General features: G+C 38.3%; 3 protein-coding genes and 1 non-coding gene across 4 annotated transcripts; 1 reads left to right on the plus strand and 3 right to left on the minus strand.

Moving 5' to 3' along the window:
- Positions 1 to 760: 760 nt before the first annotated feature.
- rps12 (ribosomal protein S12) lies at positions 761 to 4,210 on the minus strand. The gene is made up of 6 exons (XM_085431689.1): positions 4,135 to 4,210; positions 3,964 to 4,010; positions 2,623 to 2,739; positions 2,392 to 2,494; positions 1,996 to 2,097; positions 761 to 848 (listed from the first exon to the last, which is right to left on the minus strand). The coding sequence occupies exons 2-6, from the start codon at positions 3,975 to 3,977 to the stop codon at positions 786 to 788; spliced, it is 399 nt and encodes a 132-aa protein (XP_085287815.1). The 5' UTR covers positions 3,978 to 4,010; positions 4,135 to 4,210; the 3' UTR covers positions 761 to 785.
- LOC146691736 (small nucleolar RNA SNORD100) lies at positions 2,205 to 2,288 on the minus strand. The gene has a single exon (XR_014915425.1). It is a non-coding gene; the product is annotated as a small nucleolar RNA SNORD100 (small nucleolar RNA).
- A 6,990-nt stretch (positions 4,211 to 11,200) lies between the features above and the next one.
- Positions 11,201 to 21,143, plus strand: LOC146691737 (scavenger receptor cysteine-rich domain-containing protein DMBT1-like). Its single transcript, XM_085431691.1, has 14 exons — positions 11,201 to 11,310; positions 11,380 to 11,457; positions 11,737 to 11,763; positions 11,884 to 12,195; positions 14,030 to 14,320; positions 14,422 to 14,736; positions 14,817 to 15,104; positions 16,075 to 16,389; positions 16,629 to 16,928; positions 18,036 to 18,335; positions 18,529 to 18,843; positions 19,472 to 19,780; positions 19,879 to 20,172; positions 20,235 to 21,143. The coding sequence occupies exons 2-14, from the start codon at positions 11,406 to 11,408 to the stop codon at positions 20,570 to 20,572; spliced, it is 3,456 nt and encodes a 1,151-aa protein (XP_085287817.1). The 5' UTR covers positions 11,201 to 11,310; positions 11,380 to 11,405; the 3' UTR covers positions 20,573 to 21,143.
- Positions 21,121 to 23,512, minus strand: LOC146691738 (SH3 domain-binding glutamic acid-rich-like protein 3). The gene is made up of 3 exons (XM_085431690.1): positions 23,325 to 23,512; positions 22,931 to 23,098; positions 21,121 to 21,373 (listed from the first exon to the last, which is right to left on the minus strand). The coding sequence occupies exons 1-3, from the start codon at positions 23,367 to 23,369 to the stop codon at positions 21,311 to 21,313; spliced, it is 276 nt and encodes a 91-aa protein (XP_085287816.1). The 5' UTR covers positions 23,370 to 23,512; the 3' UTR covers positions 21,121 to 21,310.
- Between the last annotated feature and the right edge of the window lie 1,531 nt (positions 23,513 to 25,043).

Consider the following 25,043-nt stretch of genomic DNA (forward strand, 5'->3'; position numbering starts at 1 on the left):
ATGTAAAAAATAAATAAATAATAATACATAAGCGCTGTTTATTAGAACTGGTTTTCATGTCATTTTTTGACACTAGTACTATAGCAAATAGAACAATCTAGAAAACCAATTACTTCGATGGTATTCATCTCAACTATTTCATTTCTCTCCAATTACGTAACTGTTATTCCTTTATATTCTTTCTTGGATAATGTTCCATTTAAGTGTTCATTTGATGTTTGCGTTTTAACATTTCAAAGCTCTGTTCAATGTAATACATTGGGAGGCATTCAGTATTACACTTATATAAGTTTTTAAAGATGTTTTGAAAGCTTCAACAATGTTCATTATCTGACTGGCTTTTTAGTTTTCAGTCAAACCAGCTAAGAGACAGCAACACTCCATGGAGCCTAAATCATAGTAAGTGGACTCAACTTGAGGTCAAGTTAAGGTCACCAGGATTTGAACTTTTACTAGATGCTCCAATGGTGTGAATTTCAAAACTGCGCATTGCACGGTTCAAGTTTCACTCGTTCATACTCACAAATTTGGGATCCATGCTGCTTGACCATCAACGTTTTCTGGCTAAGCAGTAACAATGTTATCCAGAGGGCAAAGAGCTTTTTCAAAATTAAAAATAAATAAATAAATAAATCTGAAATTCTCAATTTGGAGAAAGAGCTCATGAAATGATGCACTAACCAAGCAACAAGATTGGTACACAGTAAAATAATGCTCAATATCCAACCAAGCAACTCAAATCAATAACACACTCCAGAGCTTCATTTCATTGTTTTATTGACACTTCATTTCTTGGACTTGAAGTATTCCTCAATCACATCCTTGGCCTGGGACTCCTTGCCATAATCCTGTAGGGGGGATAAATAAATAAAATTAAGGTCAACTGAGCCCAACATCACAGACATGTATGCCTGCAAACATTAAACAGCCATTTGGAAATAAATGTAAGTTTATTACGCAAGGGAAACATAACGAGCTATAATTAACATGTCTCCAGATATATTTAAACACTACTTGTTTCAGTCTTTGTCATAAATTATGGCTCAATGCAGTGTGGAGGTGATCAGCTTGTTACACCGTGTCAACACAACTCACCTCTGAATTTCATTTAGTTCAGGCACACATGTTTACTGCAGCTGTGGTATAGGTATGCTGCTTAGACTGAGTTAAATACACCAACCCTGATTTTATAACTACACTAGTGATGACACCGTGGCTCGCCTTCTAACTGGTAATCGTAGGTTTGAGTCTATCACCCCATTTCTCACTGGCCTCCAATTAAACACTGCATTGATTTCAAAATCCTACTGCTTACTTATAATACTATCATACTATTCACACGTCTGATTCAATCCAGACCTTCAAGTCTCAATTGAAACCCCACCTTTTTAGCTTAGCCTTCCCGGCCTCCTACAGCATGCCTTTTAAGTGTACTTTCTTGCCCTTCACTTTCTTTGCCTATATTGTTTTATTGTTTTTATCGTTAAGTCTTGCTTGCTTATCTGCGTACTTGTATACTTGGTTAATCAATGCCTTCCACCTGCTAGCTTCTCTGCTATCTGCTTTTGTACTTTACTACTGTTTTATTGGATGATGTGAAGCACTTTGGCTACCTCTGGTTTTAAATGTGCTAGACAAATAAAGTTGTATTGTGATCATTAAAGGGAAGAGGAATTGCATGGATTGCCTTTATAGCACCTTTTTTGCCTACTGTCATTTGGTACTCTATGTAGCCATCCTTAGGGACCCCGGACACCACAGGCAGATGACGGGGCTTGTACGCTGGCTCCTCTCTAGCCAGGAGTTAAACAGCTGCATGGCATGAGGCACAGCAACTGCACTTGACTGGCAAATATAGTCCTAACTCATAACTCTGTTTCTTTCGCTGTTATGTTAGAGGGATCTCATTGAATTCCCATTTAAGGTTTCCTATATAGATCAAAAGGCTAATCAAGTGAATTCAGACTAGCCAAAGAAAGAAAGCAACATAATTACCTTAACAACGACGCAGCTGCAGCCAACCACCTTGCGTGGTTTACCCTCGCGGTCGATCTTGCACAGACCAACCCACTCACCAAGCTTCTTGTTGTCATCAACCTGCCAGAGTTTAAAAGGTCACTTCAACTTCATGAATGAATTTAAGTCAACACAGTAAAAATAATAATAAGCACGGGTAGAATAGTGCATTATAGTCCAAGCTCAACTGTATCTCAGACAGAAATTGGGTAACAATTGGCAATCTCCTCACAGTGTTCAGTAGAGGGAGCCAAATTGTCATCAGCGATACAGCAGTGCTACATTCACTTTATGCAACTGGTTTAAAAAAAATAAATAGAAGAACGCAGTCCAACTGTCCATGAACATCAAACCAAACCCAAGCAAATTCAGTACCTTGATGAGATTGATCTGATGCTCGGCGCAGAGGGCCTCCACCAGCTTGACGTACATGGGCTCATCGCAGTTGGCAGCAAGGACGCAGAGATGGGCCTGACGTCTATGAAAGAACAGGGGGAAAAAAAGAACTCACATTAAAAGGCTACTACATTATACCATTCACACTTTAAACTGATAGGATGGCTCAGACGTTTTAAGTTAAAGCTCTCTAAAAGGTTTAAGACTTACTTGTCCAGAGCCTTGGCAGCCTCACGGATACCGCGGGCTAGGCCATCGTGGATGAGTGCGGTCTTGAGCACTTCAGGGAGAGCGGTGTTGACATCCATCACACCTCCGGCAGGACTGCTGTTGGAAGTAAGATAAAAAAAAAATCTTAAAATTTTGAGGAAGATGAGCACAAGAAATTGGGGCCTCTTCAGCTGAGCTTTTGGCATATGTCAGAGCGGCGAGCGTCTCACTCATTGTAGAGTGAAGGGGTATCCGACAAAAGATGGGATCATCAGTCATGCACAAAAGCTCAGCTGGCAGAAAAACACAATAATGAAATTTCAGAATAATATCCAGACTAAAAACCTAAATCTATACCAGGTTTATCAAGCCTTCCTGCATCTAAACTGGACTACGACGGTTTGGAACTCCTCTCTTGCCAAGTTACAATTAGTTGTAAATACTGCAGCCAGACTGCTGACGACATGATATATTCCATCAAGGTGTACATGTTTGGCTTCTCAATCATTTAAATCTGAGCTGAAGAAAGGCCAACTGAGTCAGTGTTCTACACAACACTGTCACTAGGTTTCAAATAAGTTACTGCTAGCATGTCAAAGCCCTTAAATACTTCAGATCAGTGAGAAGACTTCAAGTTACTGAAAAACATGCCTGTTTAAGACTCCACATATATTTTTCATACATAGCTGCACTAAAGGCAGGACTACTACTTCTAAACCCTTTGACTGTATTCACATATGAAGAGCAATATAACAAAGATCAAGGTGATTACACTAGTGATCATTAAAGGGAAGAGGAATTGTAAACGTCAGTGAAGCTGCCGCATATCAGTATCTCAGGTTAATTTTAAACTAGATTTACTATTGTGTGATTGTATAAACCTGTTAAACATTAGCCCCCTGGACCGGACTATGGACATGACTTATCTATGAGCTTTCTATTATGTGCCTTTCTCTCATTTTTGCACACATTTCTTGTGACTGTATACATTTCTCCTGTTTGCAATTTATCTGGCTGGTGACCTGTTACATTTTATTCCTACACAGTTGGTGTTGTACAATTGCGTTGTACATGTACAATGACAATAAAGGGCTATTCAATTCAATTTTATAGTAAATTGCTACATGCGTGGGGGTAGTATAACTGAACCTCTATCCCTGCTAAGCTAGCAACTTGTCTCATGTGAAATATTCTCTTTTATGCTATAAAGCACACTGTTACCAAAAAGCTTATGTTTACAAGGTCACTATCCTCTCCTAAACAAATTTCAGCTGTAGTTTAACTACGGCTCGTTTAAGTAACTTTTATTATCAAGTCATCATACAGAAATGTCTTGCTCACCCTTCCTCGGCCATTGTAGATTTGCGATGGATGGTGAACTAAAAGTTCTGCAATGAAGAAGAAATGTGATATAAAAGTTATTATCCATTGTAAAGCGCCAACTCTTATGAATGTACAACTTAGGATGTTTGATTAATCCAGACGATTGTGTCAGGAGTTGAGGGAACGCACCTTTCCTGCAGATAAGCAGCGAGTAAAGAGGACGTCATAAGCCCGCGACGCGAATTTAACACCAGCAGGCCCCATCTGCGCCTCACTGTGGCGCCAGCTAAGTTGCCTGTTGTAGCTTTAGTTAACAGCTGAAACTACAAGTTGCCTCCTAGATATTATTCAGGCCTGCCAATACCGGCGAAAAACACGTTTTATGACCCACAGACACAATTCAGACAAATACATCTCAAGGACAGATGCACATTTATTCATGTCGTTAGATAAACTCGTCATATGGGGTACTTCTTAATGTCATTCAACATTTCCCATTGGACATTTTCACAGTGTAAACACTGATCCTCCTCAGAAACAGTGGATTTTGATCTTACTGGAATTTTCTTCCTTTACATGTTTAGAGGAAAACAAGCAAACCAAAGAAGTTTAAACTTTAAGAAAACGTTAAAAAAAAAGATAAAACGTAAATAATAATCCATAAATGCAAAAGATGCATAATTTTCCTCAGAAATGTGTTGTTTTTTTTAATTTTAGGGAATAGATTTTTTCAATAGAAAACATAATAACATAAAATATGATCTCCCCTACCAACTAATAAATAAATAAATACATTTAACCAGCTCTCACATGAATATGGAAACAACAACATGAGATGAGTAGAAAACAAAACAGCATACAATACAATAAATAAGCATCTTCTTTGATGTGTAGATAATCAGAGCAAATTCATAGGAAGAGTGATGCTGTATTTTTAAAGGAGCCACATTAAACCGTGACCGTGCTACTTCCTGGCTTTTTAGTGAAGTGGAAAAAATTGCCCCCTAGTGGCTGCGGGGGCCCTATGCATCTCTAAAGTCTACTTACAGCAATAAATTGCTCTGCAGAGAACTTTATAATGCATGATTTAAGACTGCATCACATTTTATTGTACTTGAGCTTCATTGGAGCTCTGTTGCTTTAACATTAGACACTGATTTTATCATTTCAGCTTTAAAGTCAAAAAGAATTGCCTGGATTTAAGCATATTTGCACTGCAGAAGACATGATGTGGATTGCACAACACTGGACATTATATTCTTCATTTCCAGTTAATACTTGTACAGCTGCTGTTATTGTGTATATATTTATTTATATTTCTTCATACATTCTTATATAGTTCTATATTGTGTATTTTGTTTTCAACTTTAATTTATATATTTTATCTTATTCCTTCCCAGTTAAATTTACCCTTCATTCTAATTTGTGTTGTACAGTTATTTCCTTTTTAACCTTAATTTATATTTTATTCCTTCCTAGTAAAATTTACCCTTTTTAATTTTTCATATTTATTTCCTATCTTATGCATAGCCTTTTCCTTTTTTTGTTTTCTTTAGGTCACGAGCAGTTGTCCAAGCATTTCACTGCATATCGTACTGTGTATGACTGTGTACGTGACAAATAAAATTTGAATTTGAATTTGTCTTTTGAATCTTTTTCTCTCAAATTCACACCAATTTTCATTTCGCATAAATGATTAGTTTAGAAATTTGTTAGTGAGTTTCCATTCTTCATTTTACTACAACAAATCAAAATACTTTTTACACCTGTTCTGTACGGGATGTAGTCATTCCGGATTCAGACAGGGGGAAAAAGTAAACAAGATAGCAAAATTGCCAGGATCCTGGGTCATTTTACCTAGCGTTCTTAGTTTTCCTGTGTTCCTGTGTCATTTTAAGTTAATTTGTTATTCTATGGGTCCTAAGTTGTTCAGGTTAATTTACTAGATTTCCCCTCATGTCTTTATCCCCCTTTGTCTCCCTCTGTGTGACCGTGTATATAGTGGTGTGAGTTATTGTGCTTTGTTCATACTCCTCATGTTCTGTGTTTTCCTCTTTCCGTCATGTTCTCTCTGTGTACTCTCTGTGTTATGTTTAAGGTCCGTGTCTTGGTGTCAGCATTTTCAGTTTCATGTCCTCTACGCGCTGTCATGTGTAATTGTCCTCAGCTTGTCATGATCTGGCTGTGTGGCAGGCAGGAAATAGGACCCAAACGCACACTCACGGAAAACAGGGCTGAACTCAAAATACAGCTTTATTGCTGATAAAGATGACAACGATACAAAATAACATGAAACTAAACTGGGAAGAACTAAGGAACGGACTTACAAGGAAACACACGGAGGGGCACACAGTCATGAGGGAGAACGCGACACCGAACCGAGGGAGACGCAGACATAAATACACAGAGGGTTAACACACGGGGAACACAGCTGACACAGATAACCATAACGAGACAGGGCAGGAGTGAACATAACATGACGCATACAGACGAGAGATTATCAAAGTAAAACAGGAAGTACACGGAGGTTCAGACAGGAGGAGAGAGAGCACAGGGAGAACAGACATAACAGGCTGGGGAAAACATGGAATAAACACAAGGAGAGACTAGGGCTCACAAATACACAGAGGGGCACACAGGGGGTAAGATTCACAAGGGGAAAACACTTAGGGAACAACGTAACAGAGCAACCCAGGAAACATGGCCTAAATAAGGAACAAAATACATGAAACTAAGAATACTGGGCCAACATGGCCCAGGATCATGACACAGCTGTGTTCCCCATGTGCTTCCACTTCCCTCATTACCTTCTGTGTATTTATGTCAGAGTCTCGCTTTGTTCCATGTTGCGTTGTCCCTCATGCTGTGCGTTCCCTTGTGTGCCTCACTGTGAAGTTTAGTTTGTATTTTCCCAGTATAGTTTAATTCTGTATCTTTTCCTCGAGTCTGCAATAAAGCAGTGCTTTTGAGTTTATTCCCCGTGAGTTTGGGTCCTCTCCTGCCTGCACACAGCCGAAACATGACAAAAATAACATCATAGTTTACCCTCACACTATATCTTGCAGAGACGAACACAGTAACTTAAACAAGTACATCTTAAGGACAGACTCACATTTAAGTGCTTAGACACAATTTTAATTATATTAATGCAATATTTAAATAAAGGTTGGTCAAAATAATTTAGTCATTCATGAGAAGTGATGCATTAAAGTAAACGCTTTTAATAATGCCACTAAGTTTAGATATGTACTGCTTTAAAGCAAGAACATAAGGTCACAACAGCTGCGCATTAACTGATAACTGTGTTCCTAGCAATGCAATGACACTATTTCTATGCCTATCTACTTGTTAGACTATTATCCTGCTTGTGACATAATCACCCTGTTTATCAGGTCACGCGTGTTGCCTTCTTGTTCAAATAAAGATGTGATCTAATTTCCCATCAGAGAATTTCAAATCCTGCAATGATTTACCCAGATGTCAATATGTGCTTAACTTGTTGTCCATTACAAACATAAGTATTCTCTAATTCTCTTTTCTAGTTCTGTTACTGATATTCACTAATGTTAGAAAAAAGGCAATATTTAATACAACGGGCCAGGAAGTGTTTTCATAATGTTCAGACCCTCTGGCCTCCAAAGTAATAAGACTCTTTAACACGCAAGTGAAATATACCTACCAGCCACTTCATAAAGTACACCTGTTCAATTGTTCATTCACTCAAATATCTAATCAACCAATCACGTGGCAGCAATTCAATGCATTTAGTAGGGTAGACATGGCTAAGACAACCTCATTAAGTTCAAACTGAGCGTCAGAATGGGGACGACAGGTGATTTAAGTGGCATTGAATGTGTTAAGCGTTAGGGCCAGATGCCTTTGAGTGTAGTTCCACATCGGTAGAAGATCAGTTGAACGCAGCCTGCCTGAGTAATGCAGTTGACAGTGTCCATCCCACAGTGTGCAGATGTGTACTGATGGCTGCTTCCAGCAGGACAAAGCACCATTCCATTCCTCAAAGCACAAATCATCACAAACTGGTTTCTTCAAACATGACACTCAGTTCACTGTCCTTAAATGCCCTCAACAGTCACCAGATCTCAATCCAGCAGTGCACTTTTAGGATGGGGAGATTCACATTGTGGCTGTGCAGCCAACAAATCTGCAGCAACTGTGTGATGCTGTCATGTCAACATGGACAAAATGTCAGATGAATATGTGTCACACAGAATTAAGGCAGTTCAGAAGGCAAAATGGGGTCTAACCATGTACTAGCAAGGTGTACCTAAGATGATACCCTATGGAACTCCAAAGTGTTCAAAATTAAATAAATAAATAGGTCAAGATGAAATAAATAACTATGTGAATTAATAAGACACAGATATGTAATGTGAGAATGATATTGTGAAATCATGGAACACATTTTGAAATTTTAACTGGTGGTTTCTTCTTTAATTGGATGTAATTGTTATTTGTTTTTGGTTTTCGTTTCAATTAATAAGTGCTGTATTGGAATGACATTTTTATTACCGTTTGTTTTGTCTTTCCTATTACTTGGTGTTCTTAATGTGTTTAAGCAGATCTCCTCCCACCTGTTTCCATTTGGCCATTATCCTTTTTTTGTATTATTTTTAACATTTTTGAAATTTGACTTTTTATGCACAGGTTGAAAATGACATATTATCGTTATTAATGTTCTTTTAAAAGTTATTCAGCAGCTCTTGGAGAGTTTTTGGGATATAATATATCACATGTAACCCTTCTGGAATATATCCAACAAGTTTGAAGCAGAAATATTGTTTCAGTGACAAGTTATAGGCCACAATCACTTTTTGGCAGCTTGAAAATTGCATATTATCAGTGTTATTGTTCTTGTACAAGTTATTCAGCAGTTCTAAGGGACTGTTTGAGATATAATATTTGACAAATTACCCATCTGAATGACATGCAGCAAGTTTGAAGCAGAAATAGTATTTCAGTGACAAGATATAGGCCACAATCACTTTTTGGCAGGTTGAAAATTGCATATTGTCAGTTTTATTGTTCCCTTAATGGTAATTGAGCAGTTCTGAGGGACTGTTTGAGATGTAATATTTGACATATGACCCTTCTGGATGATATCCAAAAATTTTGAAGCAGAAACATTGTTTCAGTGACAAGATATAGGTGGCAATCACTTTTTGGCAGGTTGAAAATGACATATTATCGGTATTAATGTTATTTTAAAAGTTTTTCAGCAGTTCTTGGAAGGTGTTTGAGATATAATATGTCACATAGGACCCTTCTGAATGACATCCACCAAGTTTGAAGCAGAAACATTGTTTCAGTGACAAGATATAGGCCACAATCACTTTTTGGCAGGCTGAAAATGGCATATTATCAATGTTAATGTTCCTTTACAGGTTATCCAGCAGTTCTAAGGGACTGTTTGAGATGTAATATTTGACATATGACCCTTCTAATTGACATCCGCCAAGTTTGAAGCAGAAATATTGTTTCAGTGACAAGTTATAGTCCACAATCACTTTTTGGCAGCTTGAAAATGGCATATTATCAGTCTTATTGTTCCTGTACAAGTTATTCAGCAGTTCTTGGAGAGTTTTTGGGATATAATATATCACATGTAACCCTTCTGGAATATATCCAACAAGTTTGAAGCCGAAATATTGTTTCAGTGACAAGTTATAGGCCACAATCACTTTTTGGTAGCGCTAAAATGCCATGTTCTCAGTCGTTATTTTGAACAAACAAGAAAGAGTCATGGTGATACTGGCACAATAGGTCTTTATTGTTTTAACTACTATTCGACAGTCTTATAACAAATATGAACAACGAGAGTAGACATACTAAACCTGTAGGCATTAATTATTCCATCGTGATGCGTGTAGTCATTCGTGACTGCGCTACACACTGAAAGCAACCTTCTGATAAGCGTCATAATTCGGTTACAAGAAACGTTAAAGCTCCATAAATGCATACCTTTGCCTAATAACAAAGGCATAAATGTGTTTGGGGTTTTTTCCCCCGCGTTATATCAGTTGCACGGAAGTAGCTGGCAACGCAAGTAATCCGGGCGCTGCAGCTTTAAGCGGCTGCGCGCGCTCCCGCGGACGGCAATCAGTTTCTGGCAGACAATCACTTTTTGGCACAACACCTGTATCCAGGAAAACTAGTCGATGGTAAACGATAAGCCAATAGGTGCAAAGGTCCAGCCCACTTACATTGATTGACAGACAAAGTCCTTCTGCTGAAAAGTCGCATTATGAAATAAATAGACCATCGGGAAAAACGGGATTTTGAAATAAAGACTGACTTTGAAAAAAGGTCATTTTGGAATATAAACCGCTGGAAATAAATAAAATGCCTCAGGAATAATCTCTGTTATTGTGAAAAATAATGACCATGAAATAATATTTCACAATAATAAGTACATTTATATAGCAGAATGTAATGTATTTCACAATAATGAGCATTGTTTTCAAAATGTGTTCCATGATTTCACAATATCATTCTCACATTACATATCTGTGTCTTATTTATTCACATAGTTATTTATTTCATCTTGACCTATTTATTTATTTAATTTTGAACACTGGAGTTCCATAGATACCTTGCTGATGATACAATATTAGAAAGTTGGATAAATTAACAACTTTGTTTTTATTTCCTATTAATTCAATCCCATAAGCCTATTGAACATGCTCAGTTTTGAAGTGTAGTATCACTGTGTGTTAAAATAATATACAATATAGAAACATAAGGAAATACAGCATAGTTTCATATGCGGACATATGCTCACTGCAAGAAGAATAAATGGTCTGATTTGCCAAATGTCATAATAAGTTATTTTAAATTTTACTGTTACACAAATACATAAAATGTAAACCATCTAAAACCCAAAAAAGAGTAGCTTTCTCTTAAAGGCTTTTCTTTCTTCCTGACATGTAACAAGAGGAAAAGCAGAAGTGGTCATATTATTCATACAGGATCTCTGCTAGACTTTTCTCAAAACATCCCGTTTTGAGAAAAACAGCATGAATTCTGAAGAAAACTCATGGCCCAATTTGGGGGGGTTTTCTACTAAAATGACATCAATCTTCTTCCATTAATAAGTTAAGTTAAATGTTTTCTTTTTCTTTTAAATATTTCCACAGGCGTTGTGGAAAAAAAAAGATAAAACCCTCTCATCGTCTCATCTTTAATGATTGATCAAAAAGTCAACATGTGTCCAGGTTGCAGTCCAATACAGGTGGACCTTTTCATTTAAAATAGTTACTGGATCTGTTCTTGGGGAACATGAGAACGTTTTTATTAAAGACTCTGAGGTCCTTCTGTTAGCGCAGCAGTCTTGCAGGATTTAAAAAGGTAAGAGGCCTATATAAACACCTTTTGGTGAAAACAAAATGACTAAGGTATTATGGTATTATTTTACAGTGACTGGCCAACACTGAAGACACAATATGATCCTCATTTTTGATGAAAAACGACATTTTCTTTTTCACTTGTCTCTTGGTGAGTTACTGGAGGCTTTTGTCTCAGTTTGACTTCATGTGGACGTGTGTTTTCTTGAGTGTAGTGAGATATATTCTTAGATGATTGAAAAGTGTTAAACATTTTTTAACGGATGAATTTAAAATTATCCGGGACCCTCTTATGTTCCCGATTTGTAAAATATTTGACAAATTATTGACTACAGTGAAGGCTTTTAACTTAAGAATGCTGTTTTATATCTAAACCTCTGGGCTGTCAGGCTTAATCAGATCACTTTTGCGATATGTATTTTTGCTGCAGGCCTGTTGAGTTTCCTGCAGTTTACAGGTCAGTAAGTAACTCATGAGACTTTGATTTCTACATTAAAAAGATAAAAATTGTGAAATGTGGTTGAGGACAAGGTTACACATTGTGCATCCTTTGTGGTTTTGTTTTTTTCATATCCAGAATGTGAGAATATTAGGCTGGTCGGACCTTCGCGTTGCTCTGGCAGAGTGGAGGTCTTCCACAAAGGCAGTTGGGGAACTGTCTGTCACGATCAGTGGAGCATTGCTAACGCTGAGGTGGTGTGTCGAGAGTTAAGCTGTGGGACAGCTATCGAGGCTAAAAAAGACGCCTTCTTTGGACAGGGAAAGGATGAGATCTGGTTGGATGACGTACAGTGTACTGGGCACGAGTCTTCCATCCTTCAGTGTCAGCACAAACCGTTTGGGGTAAATAACTGTGGCCACAATGAAGATGCAGGAGTGGTCTGCTCAGGTAAGCCCCAATGATGTTTGACATATTTTTGTTTTCCCTCACAAACCTTCATAGAAAACCTTTTCTTCGAGAAAATGTGCTAAGACATTTATTTTTTTGCTGCCACATGTTAACAGCTTTCTCAGTCCAATATAATATCACTTTAACAAATGCAACATGTTTAGGTTAGGTAGGTGGATTTTTTTGTCACATTCTACCATTTTCCAGTCTTTCTGCCAAGCTAAGCTAGCACTGCATTAACAGTTAAAGTTATCAGAAGTCAGGCAGAATTCATTCACATCAGCAAGATGTCAAAACTGCTCCTTTTCGTAAAATGTGGAACTGTTGTTGAAGTTGAGAAATCCTGTACAACCTAAGAGAAAACCAAAGAAAACCAAAAAAAAAAAAAAAAAAAAACCTAAGAGAAAACCAGCTAACACAGCAATTATGTTAGCTCACCATGTTATGTGGTTTAGGTTTCTCATTGCTGCAACATTTCCACAATTGTTAGGCTTTGAGAACAGCCATCATGGAGTCACATTTGTTCTTCTTGAAAGAAGCAAGAAGAAAATGTGCTATACATATAGCATTTAAAGATAACGTACATGTCTTATGATTTAATTTCGTTTTTGCTCCTTCTATTGTGGAAAGAAAAATGATGTCACATACTTTTATGCATGAGTCAGTATATTTAAAAAGTGTATTTAAACTGTGCTAAGATATATTAATTAGTATGTTTATCTTGCCCAGACACTAAAAAACATTTTGATCAAACATTACGCACACAGTCCTGTTGAAAACAATTTGCAGTGTATGACTCTTGATACATTAAAAGTTTAGCTTTGATTACAAACAATTATTTTGTGCATTATCAAGAATTTAATATCAATTAAAAACAGGTAAATTAACAGTTTGGCTTCTCGAGAAGTAAACTTGAGCTTTTGAGATAGTGGAAGACAGATTTTTTTTTTACTGGCAAGAGCATTCTCCTAGTCTTGAGGGTATCAGCAGATACTTATGAGAGCAGTATTAATTTCTCCAATTGACCTTTAACATTCTTTTGCTTTCCCAAAACGTTGATTTTGTTCATCTGCACGTAGCGTTTTTAGTGGGAGAAATGTTTTGTCACTCATCCAAGTGACCTCTTCAGTCTCAGTTCGCTGCAGGCCAGTGGACACTCTTTCAATGATGAGGATGTACACATCGTGGAGGAACGCTGATTGGAGCGAGGAGTCAAGGAGTCCATTTACGTGAAAAGGGAAAGACCATCTCTGAATCGAGGTGGGGGCCTAAGGGTGCATCTTTCACCATCTTAAAGCACTGTGATTGCAGCCATTCCCCAACTCTCTGTGAATGCTACTTATGGCCATTGATCAGTTGTCTTTGACCAGTTGTTGTTGATCAATGATCATGACAATTTGCATATTAATGATCAAAGAACTGACCTCACAGCCCATTGTTCATTCAGTAGGCTGGTTTCAGTTATTGTTCAAATATACTGTTTATAAGGTTGGGGAGACCTGCAGTCAGCTGAGACTGAAGAAGTCACTTCGATTAGTGAGGAAACGTTTCTCCCACTGAAAACGTTACGTCCAGATGAACAGAATAAACCTTTTGGGATTTACTTACTTACGGATGATTAAGCATGCACCAAGGCATTCTTTTGTTTTCTTTTGGTAATATGCTTTAGATGCCAGTTTCTTCCAATTTGGTTCTGACAAAGTTAAAATCTTCACTAGAATTAGTAGTATTATTGTATATAGACTATGGGAAATACAGACACACTGGCTGATTGTATTATTATTTATGAAACACATTATTATTTTATTACGTTTAATATCCACATCATTTGCAGAACATGTGCGGTTTGAGAAAGGAACCACTCGTTGTAATGGCAGAGTGGAAGTCTACCACAAGGGTCAGTGGAAAAGAGTTTGCAATGACTGGGGCAAGGAAGCAGCTCAGGTGGCATGCAGAGAAGCCGGCTGCGGCGATCCTCTCGGTCAGAATGAAACACCATATTTTGGAGAAGCACATGAACTGTCTGCCATCAAAACCACTTGCTCTGGAAATGAGAACTCAATCTCACAGTGCAAACTTAAAGATTTCAGAGAAAGCTGTGTTGATGCTACTGTTGTCTGTGCAAGTAAGTTGGCCATGGTACATGGCCAGTAAAACTGACACTGTTAGATTGTCCCTTTCTGAAAGAAAAACCATGCCCCTAACTTTTTTTTTTTTTCTTAACAGACAGTCAACCCATTCGGCTGGTGAATGGGACTAATCGCTGCTCTGGTAGAGTGGAAATCTACTATAAAGGACAATGGGGAACAGTTTGTGATGACAAATGGGGGATGCAAGATGCAGCTGTAGCTTGTCAAGAGATGAACTGTGGGAATGCTCTCTCAGTCAAGTACAAGGCTTACTTTGGGAGAGGCCAGGGTCAGGTTTGGTTGGATGAGATGGAGTGCACTGGTCATGAAATGTTACTCGCTGACTGCCCTCACAAAGATTTTGAAGAACATGTCTGTGACCACAATGAAGATGCTGGTCTTGTGTGCTCAGGTAACACAGGCTCTGTTCTGTTTGTTTCTCAAAACTGAGTTTTAATGACAATCCCAATGATGCCAAATTTTGCTTTGCAGAGACAGTCAGATTGATAAATGGGAGTGACACTTGTTCTGGCAGAGTGGAGGTTTTCCATGATGGCCAATGGGGGAAACTTTGTAGTAATAACCGGGGTCTTAAAGAAGCTACAGTCATATGCAAGGAGCTCGACTGTGGAGCTCCAAAAAATTCCAAAGACACCTACTTTGGTGACAGCTCACTGCGAGGGCTCACAAGTAGATGCTCTGATAATGTGAACTCTATCAGCCAGTGTCAACTGCAAGAACACAGAGGGTCATGTGAAGGTGTATCTCTCGCATGTGCAGGTAAAAGATACAGACATGCTGCAATCCTGCTTTCCAAAAATAGCAAATGTCATGTTTGGACAACTTTTAAAAGAAAAGGTTGGCTCATGTGGAGTATTTCTTTTACTTAATATGTACTTGTGAATGTGTTTAAAGGTCTGAGGCTCATCAAAAGCATTTAAACTAAAATCCTGAAGGCTCAGTCTACTGACAGACACTCACAAGTCAAAGACAATAGAATGGGTTACAGTTTTGCACTTTAACTTTTTTTTATAAAGGCTTCATAAAGCCATTTCTGCATTCTCTGTGTTTCTGTCTGTTTTGTTGTCCACCAACTACTTCTTTACAATTAGGAGCTGAGCAACTAAACGTGGCATAGCTTAAGACTTTGAAGTTTCTTATCTATATCAGATATTATTATATCACTATGTAGCCTGGCAACCACCTAGCAACATGTTAAAATGACCTATTTTTAATGTTTGCCTGCCTGCAACAGGTATAGTTTTATTTCACCACAGTAATACGTAATTTATATCTACACAATCTCAGTTACTCCTGACATTATGACACCATCAGGCTGGAACCAACTAGCAATGGACTAAAATGACCTGTTTTTTGCCTTTATGCACCTAGAGCTTGTTATAAAAGCATTATCTTTCAAGACATTAACGTCTTATTTATATCCACAAACTCTGATTGTTACATGATATACACTAAATGGCGAAAAGTATTGGGCAACACTTCTTAATCTTTGAGTTCTACTCCCATTGCCAACACTGATTTCTGAATCAGGCTCTCAGCCATGTAGTCTGCTCATGTGTGATGGATAGATATGAAGCTACACAACATGCTGCTGTAAAGCTAGTTTCTGCTGTCCCCAAGACAAAAATCTGTTACAACAAATTTTAAAATTGATGACAACCTTAAAAAAAAACAAAGAAAAGCAACAGCTTATAATATTTATTGTTATTTGTTTAACGTGTGCCCTCAGGTCAACCACCGCTAAGGCTTGTGAACGGCATTGACCGATGCTCTGGCCGAGTGGAGATTCTGCATGACGGCCAGTGGGGAACAGTGTGTGATGATGACTGGGACTTAAGAGAGGCTGAGGTGGTGTGCAGAGCCATGGACTGTGGAACACCTCAGAGAGTTAAACCTGGTGCCTTCTTTGGTGAAGGACAAGGAGTGATCTGGCTGGATAATGTCAACTGTCTGGGTAATGAGACGTCTCTTGGGCAATGCAGTCATCGCTCCTTTGGAGAGAATAACTGTGGTCATGATGAAGATGCAGGAGTGATTTGTTCAGGTACAAACTATTGATGTTTCATTTCACAAAGTGTCTTTTTTTTTTTTTTTACCTTTAGATCCCAAAAAGTTCTGGATGTAGCATTTTCTTTGGATATTTGTACTCCAAAAAATGTTCAGTTATTGATTACATAGCAGTTATTTCTGCAACACCAATATCAGATGAAGCTTCAATTAATACAATTCTTTCAGATGAACACCAACGAATTGCTGATATTTTTTCTCTACTGTGCTTTGTAGCTGCCATTCGACTAATCAATGGGACTGACCTGTGCTCAGGAAGAGTGGAGGTCCACCATGGGGAACACTGGTCACAAGCATTTAATGTTAACTGGGGAATGAATGAAGCTGCTGTGGTGTGCAGAGAGATGAACTGTGGAGATCCTGTCAAGATCTCAGAGTCATTTGGTAAAGGTCGAGATCTGAGAGGGTACGAGATTCGCTGTAACGGCAGAGAGAGTTCTCTCACGCAGTGCACGTTTAGAGACCATACCAGATCTATCACCGATGGTACTGAAGATGCCTCTGTGGTATGCTCAGGTAAAGTCTGATGTCAAATTGAAATTAGACTTTCAAAAAGAAAATGAATCCATTATATTCTTCTTTAAAAAAACTAAGATGGAAATTGTTTCTGGCCCTTTCACACAACCTTTAAATATTGGTAGAAGGGCTTCAAGTTACATGAACAAATGCAGAAAACTGGACTAACTTTAGAAAAAAGACCAGTGATTTAGTGAAACACCGTGTTCATGCAAAACACCCGATTTATAATTATGCAATGAAACCCCAAGCAGTGATTTGTCAGGTACCAATCTAGATATGGAGTATCTAGAATAAATATGGAAACTATATTCAACTAAAAGGTTAGATTAGAAGGCACAAAAACTGAAGACTTTCCAAGAGTCTTATATACTGAGTTTTTAAGGTGTGCTATGTTTTTGCGTATACTGTCAAAAGCTCAGTAGGCTTAGTCCCGACATACCACACAAAAATTCATCCTACTCAGACATGAAGCAAAAGTATCAAGATTTCACAAGCACAGTCACTAAAAATAATCAAACACTAAGACACTGTGTATATACAAAACTAACGTCATATATCAATAATACCAATAGCATCACTCTGGCTTTTGACTGGCTTTATTGACAACCACCAGTCAGAAGAATGGAAACATTTCTCCAAGCTTCAAATTTGATCATCTTCCTCAGCATGGCAACCACAAACCAAAAAAAGGATTTAGCCTTGCTAGCCAAGCATAACGATAACTGTAATGTCTGTAAACATGAATGAAAACATAGAAGCCCAGTAACCACAGGTCCTCCTTGTATCAAACAAGCACACTCATTCATAGAGTTCCTCTCTCAACTGTCATTTCCATTGGACCAACTTCTACAGATATCACATACATGTCGATATATTACAGTATGGCTACATTTTCAACATAAAAGATGTTTTACGTGCTTCGACTGTCCACTGCTGTTTGGATCCAGCACAAAATTAATGTGATGCAACACAAAAATATTAACCACTTAATCAGTCAGCAGTACATCCCTAGTTCAAAACCAAAAAAAAGTCATACAGTGCACTATATACAGTGTGGGTCAAGTTGTATTTCATGTACATTAATATAACAGCTATCATTTCCAGGAAACGTGAGATTAACCGGTGGATCCACTCGTTGTGATGGAAGAGTAGAGATTTATGACAAAGGCCAGTGGGGGACTGTGTGTGCTGAATCCTGGGACATGAATGATGCAGCAGTGGTGTGCAGACAGTTGGACTGTGGGAGTCCTCATAAGCTTATTCAACTTGGCCCTGGTACAGGACAGACCTGGAATGATCAAATTGAATGCAATGGAAAGGAGCCTACATTGAATCAGTGTCCACAAAGACCAGGTCTGGACAGAACCTGTGACACAATTGTAGTTGCCGGTGTTTCCTGCACAGGTAAGAAGAAGCAAAAATAAAATGCCAAAATGTAATTTTGGCAGCTTCTTCTTCTGCTTCTTCTTCTTCTTTTGCTTACTTTTTAAGATATTGTCTTCTGAATTTAAATAATGTATAATATAACTAAGTACGTCACAGTTTAAAAAAGAATATTCTTATATACCTGTGGCTATATTTTTTGTTTACTTCACAGGGAGCTTGGCAGTGCGGTTGGTTAACAGTACTGATGAGTGCTCTGGGAGAGTGGAGGTACGTCACGGCGAGCAGTGGCACGCAGTATGTGACACAGACTGGACTCTAAGTAAAGCTGGAGTGGTGTGCGAGCTGCTGGAGTGTGGACGCGCCGTGAATGCTCCTGGTGCTGCTTTTTTTGGCCAAGGCAGTGGGTCAGTGGTGGAGGCTAGCACTTCTTGTTTCCACAGCGTGACTTCTCTTCAAGAATGCTCGGTGAAGGGTTTTACAAGAGAAGACTGTGGGCATGAACATGATGCCGGTGTTCTCTGTGCTGGTAAGGCCTTTTATATCAAAGTTGGTTTCATAAATTTCCAAATTATAACACTGGATTGTAAAACTGTCGTATTTAATTTGGTCAGCCATGTGCAGATTAATGTTTAACAAAATTATTTTCTTTTCGCGTTTTTGTTTTTTTTCTTTAGAAAATGTACATTTTTTTTTACACCTATCTGGCTTAGGGAGTAGGATTAGCCAGCAACTGTTTTGCCTATTGCTTGCTACGTATTGCCAAACAGAAAGCTGTAGAGGCCACTGTTAGACAAAGCCAGTCTAGGTAATGCTTTCTTTATAGCTAAGCTAAGCTCAGCTAGCTTACTAGTTATTTATCTTACATAGACTTGAGTAGTATGGACTTCATCCATTAAAAAGCGAAAACGTCATATTTCCCATGACTTGAAACAGTTGTTGCAATACTCCTTTTGCCTAACATAATGGACTAATAAACGATATAATATCCAATTAATATTATATTTTGGTATTTGTTTTTTATGCATTAATACAAACATTTTGTAAAATATATAGAGAAGAATCCTTTCAAGTCCTTTTATAGTTTTGTCTTCTTTTTGGTTGTTTTAAGGACTTTCCATTGTACTTGTATTCACTCTTTCTGCTCTGTTATGCAGCACAAGTCCGGTTGGTGGATGGCTCAGTTGAATGCTCCGGCAGAGTGGAGGTCTTCTATAAAGGACAGTGGGGAACTGTGTGTGATGACGATTGGGAAATGAGCGATGCTGATGTGGTATGCAGACAGCTTGATTGCGGTCATGCCATTTCAGCACCTCTAAGTGCCCATTTTGGTAGAGGCTCTGGTCCAGTATGGCTGGATAATGTGGCATGCTCAGGCCAAGAGTCTGCACTTACTCATTGTTCACACGATGGATTTGGAGAAAATAACTGTGGGCACGATGAAGATGCCAGCGTTATCTGCTTAGGTAAGAGATATAGCTCATTTTGAACTGACAAATTATCTCATTGCTCCTGAGAAAGTTGTTTTGGCTGTTACACAAAAACCATTTATTATCTGCTTCAGGTGGTCAACAGAAGCCCAAAATCACAATAAGTCCTGCTGCAGAGGTTAAGTGGGGTGACAAAGTTGAAATTACCTGCACGCTAGTAACAGAACGCATGGGTGGGAGATTTCTCCTGAAAAAAACCCAAGGGTCATTTCAAATGGAAAAATTCTCAGATCATGCATCTGCAACCTTTGTCTTCCCTAAAGTGGACTTTAGTCAGAAGGGTTCATACTACTGTGAATATCAAAAGGTGTTGGCCAGTGAAGTCATCTACTATCCTCAAGGAAATCCTGCTGACCTTTCCGTTGTAGGTCAGTAATTTTGTGCATTGTTTCCTCTGTTTTGCACAATTATCGGAAATTGTTGTTTGCAGTTAAAGTGGAAAAACCCAACATCTCCCTGATGTCCCCCAATGCAATGGAACTCACCAATCCTGACACAATTTCTGTCTCTCGAGGCAGCACCCTCACTGTCACTTGCTCTGTTCATTCTATATACCCTAGAGGCGTCTTCTATTTCACACATTTAAACACAAACACTACTGAATCAAAGTCAGCATTTGGCCACTCAGCCTTCTACCTGGCCAATTTTGAGCTCGCTGCAATAAGTCATGAACAGCACGGAGAGTATGCCTGTCTCTACAGCGTTAGCATCGCCAAAAAATCCTTCAATTCAGTTCCTTCAAAGACTCTTAATATCAATGTAATATAAACCATTTATATCGTTGTTATTTCTTCTTTTCTTGCTGATAATAAGTTAATCAAGTGCATTTGATTAGCACCACATGGAAGCAGTAAGTTGTGGACACTGCTTCTGCATCACTCACTGGTGATGAGTGTTTCACTTTACTGTGGAGCCATTTTGGTCCACTCTTCTTTCAAACTTGTTTTAATTCAGCCACATTGGAAGGTTAGCTCCTGTTAAATAAATGAAACACATTGTAATATGCCATGTATAGTTGTTCAGCCAAGGTTGTGTTTATCAAAGACCTGTCAAGAACCAGAGGATTGTTTTTATCATCGTGTCTTTATGCGTAAAAAGAGGGTGTGCTGGTCATGTGTTGTGGGGATGAGGACCAGCATAGCATCAGAGGCATCTGCACAGCACACAATAGTGGGCTACTGGAACAAGAAGGCATAAGTGGACACCAACAGCTTGAATGCTACTATGCAAGTAATCCCACAGAAGGTGTTACACGAAGAGAACAGAGGATGTGGTCTCACATAAACTTCACAAATAAAAAATGTCACTGAAGGCCATTTGCAATTCTATTCTGAGCATTTTTTTATTAAAAAAAAACTGCATTTCTAGGACTAGCTCTGAGGAAACTTGAATACATGATATATTATCACACAAGTGTGGGTAAAAACAAAGTAAGAAAAAGAACAAAAAACACCTCTTTAACAGGTTTAGTTGGTTATGGCAATGTAGTTGTTGTCACTGTTCCTTTCAGAGCTTAAGGAAGTCCTCCAATTGTTCCATCTCTATTGCATTGTCAAATGCACTGATGTCCTGTAAAAGAGAAGACATGCATGATGGATTCCGAGAAACAGAGTGAAAACACTATTAGTACAAAGGCATTATTAACCTATTTAAAAATATTGCACTGTGTACTGTACATTTGTCCAATATGATACAACACAACAAGCCAGACATTCAGATAACTGAGATCACCATTAGCTACAGTTATGCTTACTGGGGTAAGCATATGTTCATGTTCACAACCCACAAAAAGACACAAACCATTAAAAACACAACTCAACTGCACATGAACACGCAAAACAGCACCCTACTGTTGGGTACGCATTTTTTAATCCAATAAGGGTTTCTTGTTTTATCTTTCTTTGCATTTCTTTATAGCCCAATTCTTTCAGTTGAATTTGTTCTTGCACTGGATAATAAAAAAGGAAAAAATGGCAGATTTAAGAGAATGAGAAAAACAAACAATATTAAGATGCTTTGTGGCAGGAAAAAGTTGAAATCTTAAAACAGCTTCTGCTGTGGCTGATTGGCTTACTGCTGTCAAATAATTAATATCTTTGGGAAAGACTATCTGGACTGTTTCACACCTCTTTCTGATGTTGTCTTTGTACCACAGCATTTTTTGAGCTTTAACCCTATAATGCCCTTGGTATTATATTCGATTCATGAGTGTCTGAGACCTCTATCTCATCAACACGATCAATACTTGCCATAATTTCAAAATATTATGGACAAAACTCTTTTTTTTTAACTAAAAGTAACATTGTTGTTAACAAAAAGTTGCCAATGTATCAAATGTGATTCAGAAAATATATAATAAATATATAATAAAAAAATATATCATACACAACATGACATAGGAAAAAAAATTGCCTTTGTTATATGGGTTAATAAACATCTCAGTTCCAAAAAAATCTTAATTTTCTGGCTATTTTTGATGGGTTGGGTCTTCAGGTATTTTTGGCAATATTCATTGTTTGCATGCTTGTAGTCTTTATCTGTTATAAAAAGTAAATTGAACACAGTCTATAGTGCAGTTAAAAGGTTTCAATGTTTTGGAGATATTCGGTCCTTAACTAAAGTATTACACAAACTAAAGTTTGCTATGGCAAAACGTTAACATGCTTCATTACTTGTGGGTACATAAATGTCTGTATCAAAAGCTGCCAATCAGGTTCTTTCCTCCTATCTTTCAGTTTTCTGATATAACTGTATATATACCATTTGTAAGTTGGAAGGATGAAAGGAATACTCTGCAAGCAAATAGTTTGTCTCACTAAGTCTAACTGGAAGGCTGAAATCTGATGAGTGATTGAATGAACAGGGAGTGTACAAGTCAAAGTATTGGTATGTATGCATTTCTCCATGTATTTCTGTCCCCTGGCTTAACTGTGTGAACAACCAGTAGTTAGCATACAGTGTAAATATTGATTTTAAAACTGTGTCCACGCCTTAGACTAACCACATGGTTTCTATTCTTTTTTTGTGTGACGACATCAGCAAGCGTGTAAATAAAACACATCTGATCATAATTTTAAGTTTTGAATCGCAGGTTCAGCTTATTATTAGTTATTCTATGAGACTTACTCCACAGTAGACGTCTCCATTGAATATTTGTGGAGGAAGCGCGGTCGGATCTCCTGCTCCCTGCCTCATTAAATCCTTATCATCAGAACTCTGAGAAATGTCCACAGGTTGAAAGGGGATCTTCTTGGCGTTTAAGATAGAAAAGACTCTCTCTTGGTTCTTCTTAATCTGAAAAGGCATATTTAATCCGTTATCAAGACTAATAGCTGTGTGACTTGTTATAAAAAGTTTTCTTGTATAATAAAAGTTGCTGAGTTGTGCATAGAGAGCAGTAAGATTGTCTATAAAAGTAAATACTTTACACACATCTCACAATATTTTGATAGTATCAGTGATATATATTAATCACTGGCTAAAAATAAAAGAACAAGACAAGTAAGATTGTGTACTGTACCTGTGTAGAACCACTCACACTTGTAAAAAACACTTTGACTGGCATTTCTGCTATATTAACAGGAATAGTCCAATACAGAAAAACACTGAATGACAGAGTGGGAATGACAGAAGCGCAGAGAGAAGTGGAAAGTCACAGAGTGATCCTGTGCTAGATATGCAGGCACTGCTGGTGCAACCACACACAAAGTAAACAGGTTTGGACAACTCTTACCTGTCTGCAAGGACACACCTACAGGACTGAGTGCACTTCGAGTTGTGGCCTGTCTACTTCAGTTGTGAAACCAGTCAAGTACACAAACACACACACTCTATTTCATATCTTAGTGAGGACATCTATTTAACATAATGCTTTCCCTAGCCGGTTACCCTAACCGTAACCATCAAGAATGAATGTGTTGCCCTAACCCTTAGCCTAAACCTAACAATAAACTAATTGTAACCCTGACACTAAAGCTACATTTTGAGCCTCAAAAATGCCTTCAAACTGACAGGCATTTTGTCCCCCTACAAGTATAGTGGCAAGCCAATTTCCCGTCCTCATAAAGATGTCTAAACATGTATACACACACATAGATTGATAGATAACCACATTGCTACATTTCCTTAGGCACTTTCATTTCATCAAAGTTCACAGGTAACTATTGTACCTTTTACACAACTGCGTAAGTTGTGTTACAGACAAATTTTGGCTTGTAAAGTAAAAGCACTAAATAACAGACAAAAAGTTGCCAGGATTTCATTTAGCCCTGTATGCATGCTCACCTTGGTTGTCACTAGGACACTTGTGAGTTTACCCAAAACAATTGTTAATCAACTAGAAAACTATACACACATATGAAGCCTTTGACTTCATATACTTACTCATCCATGTCTTTACGGACCTTGCTTTGTGCACTGGTGTGCAGTCATGTTGGAACAGGAAGAGGCCATCCACAAACTTTTTCCTCAAAGTTGGGAGGATTACACAGTCCCAAAATGTCTTGGTTTGCTGAAGCATTAGGAGTTCCTTTCACTGGAACTAAGGAGCCAACCAACTCGACCAACAACCCCACTCAACAAAACTTACACTCGGCACAATTTGACAAGTACCATTCTCCTGGGAAGTGTCAAACCCAGACTCGTCCATTGGTTTGCCAGACGTAGAAGTGTCCCTCCAGAGAACACATCTCCACTGATCTAGAGTTCAACGGTGACCTGCTTTAAACCACTGCAACCGACGCTTTGCATTTCACTTGGTGATATGTAGCGTGGGTGCAGCTCGACCATGGAAACCCACGCCATGGGACTTTCTAAGCAATGTTCTTGATCTAATCTCAAGGCCACATGAACTTTGGAGGTCTGTAGTGATTGACTCTGCAGAAAAATGGGGACCTCTGTGCACTTCAGCATCCACTGACCCCACTCTCTGATTTTATATGGCCTAATTTAATTGCTGTAATCACTTCCACTTTGTTATAATACCACTAGCAGTTGAATGGAATATTTAGTAGTGAGGAAATTCCATGAATGGACTTGTTGCACCGAGCTCATTCACACCCATTCTTTCACAAATCTTTGTAGAAGCAATGTGCATTCCTAGGTGCTTGATTTTATTCACCTCTGGCCATGGAAGTGTTTGAAACACCTGAATTCAATGATTTGGACAGGTGACTGAATACTTGGCAGTACAGTGTGTACGTAGACACTAAAGCTGGTGGGCCTAAATGTCACACCAGGA

This window comes from Copadichromis virginalis, linkage group LG15 (assembly GCF_057382275.1).
Source record: "Copadichromis virginalis isolate Kocher_CV1m ecotype Utaka linkage group LG15, C_Virginalis_male_GT1.1, whole genome shotgun sequence".
In the NCBI taxonomy this organism is placed as follows: domain Eukaryota; kingdom Metazoa; phylum Chordata; class Actinopteri; order Cichliformes; family Cichlidae; genus Copadichromis; species Copadichromis virginalis.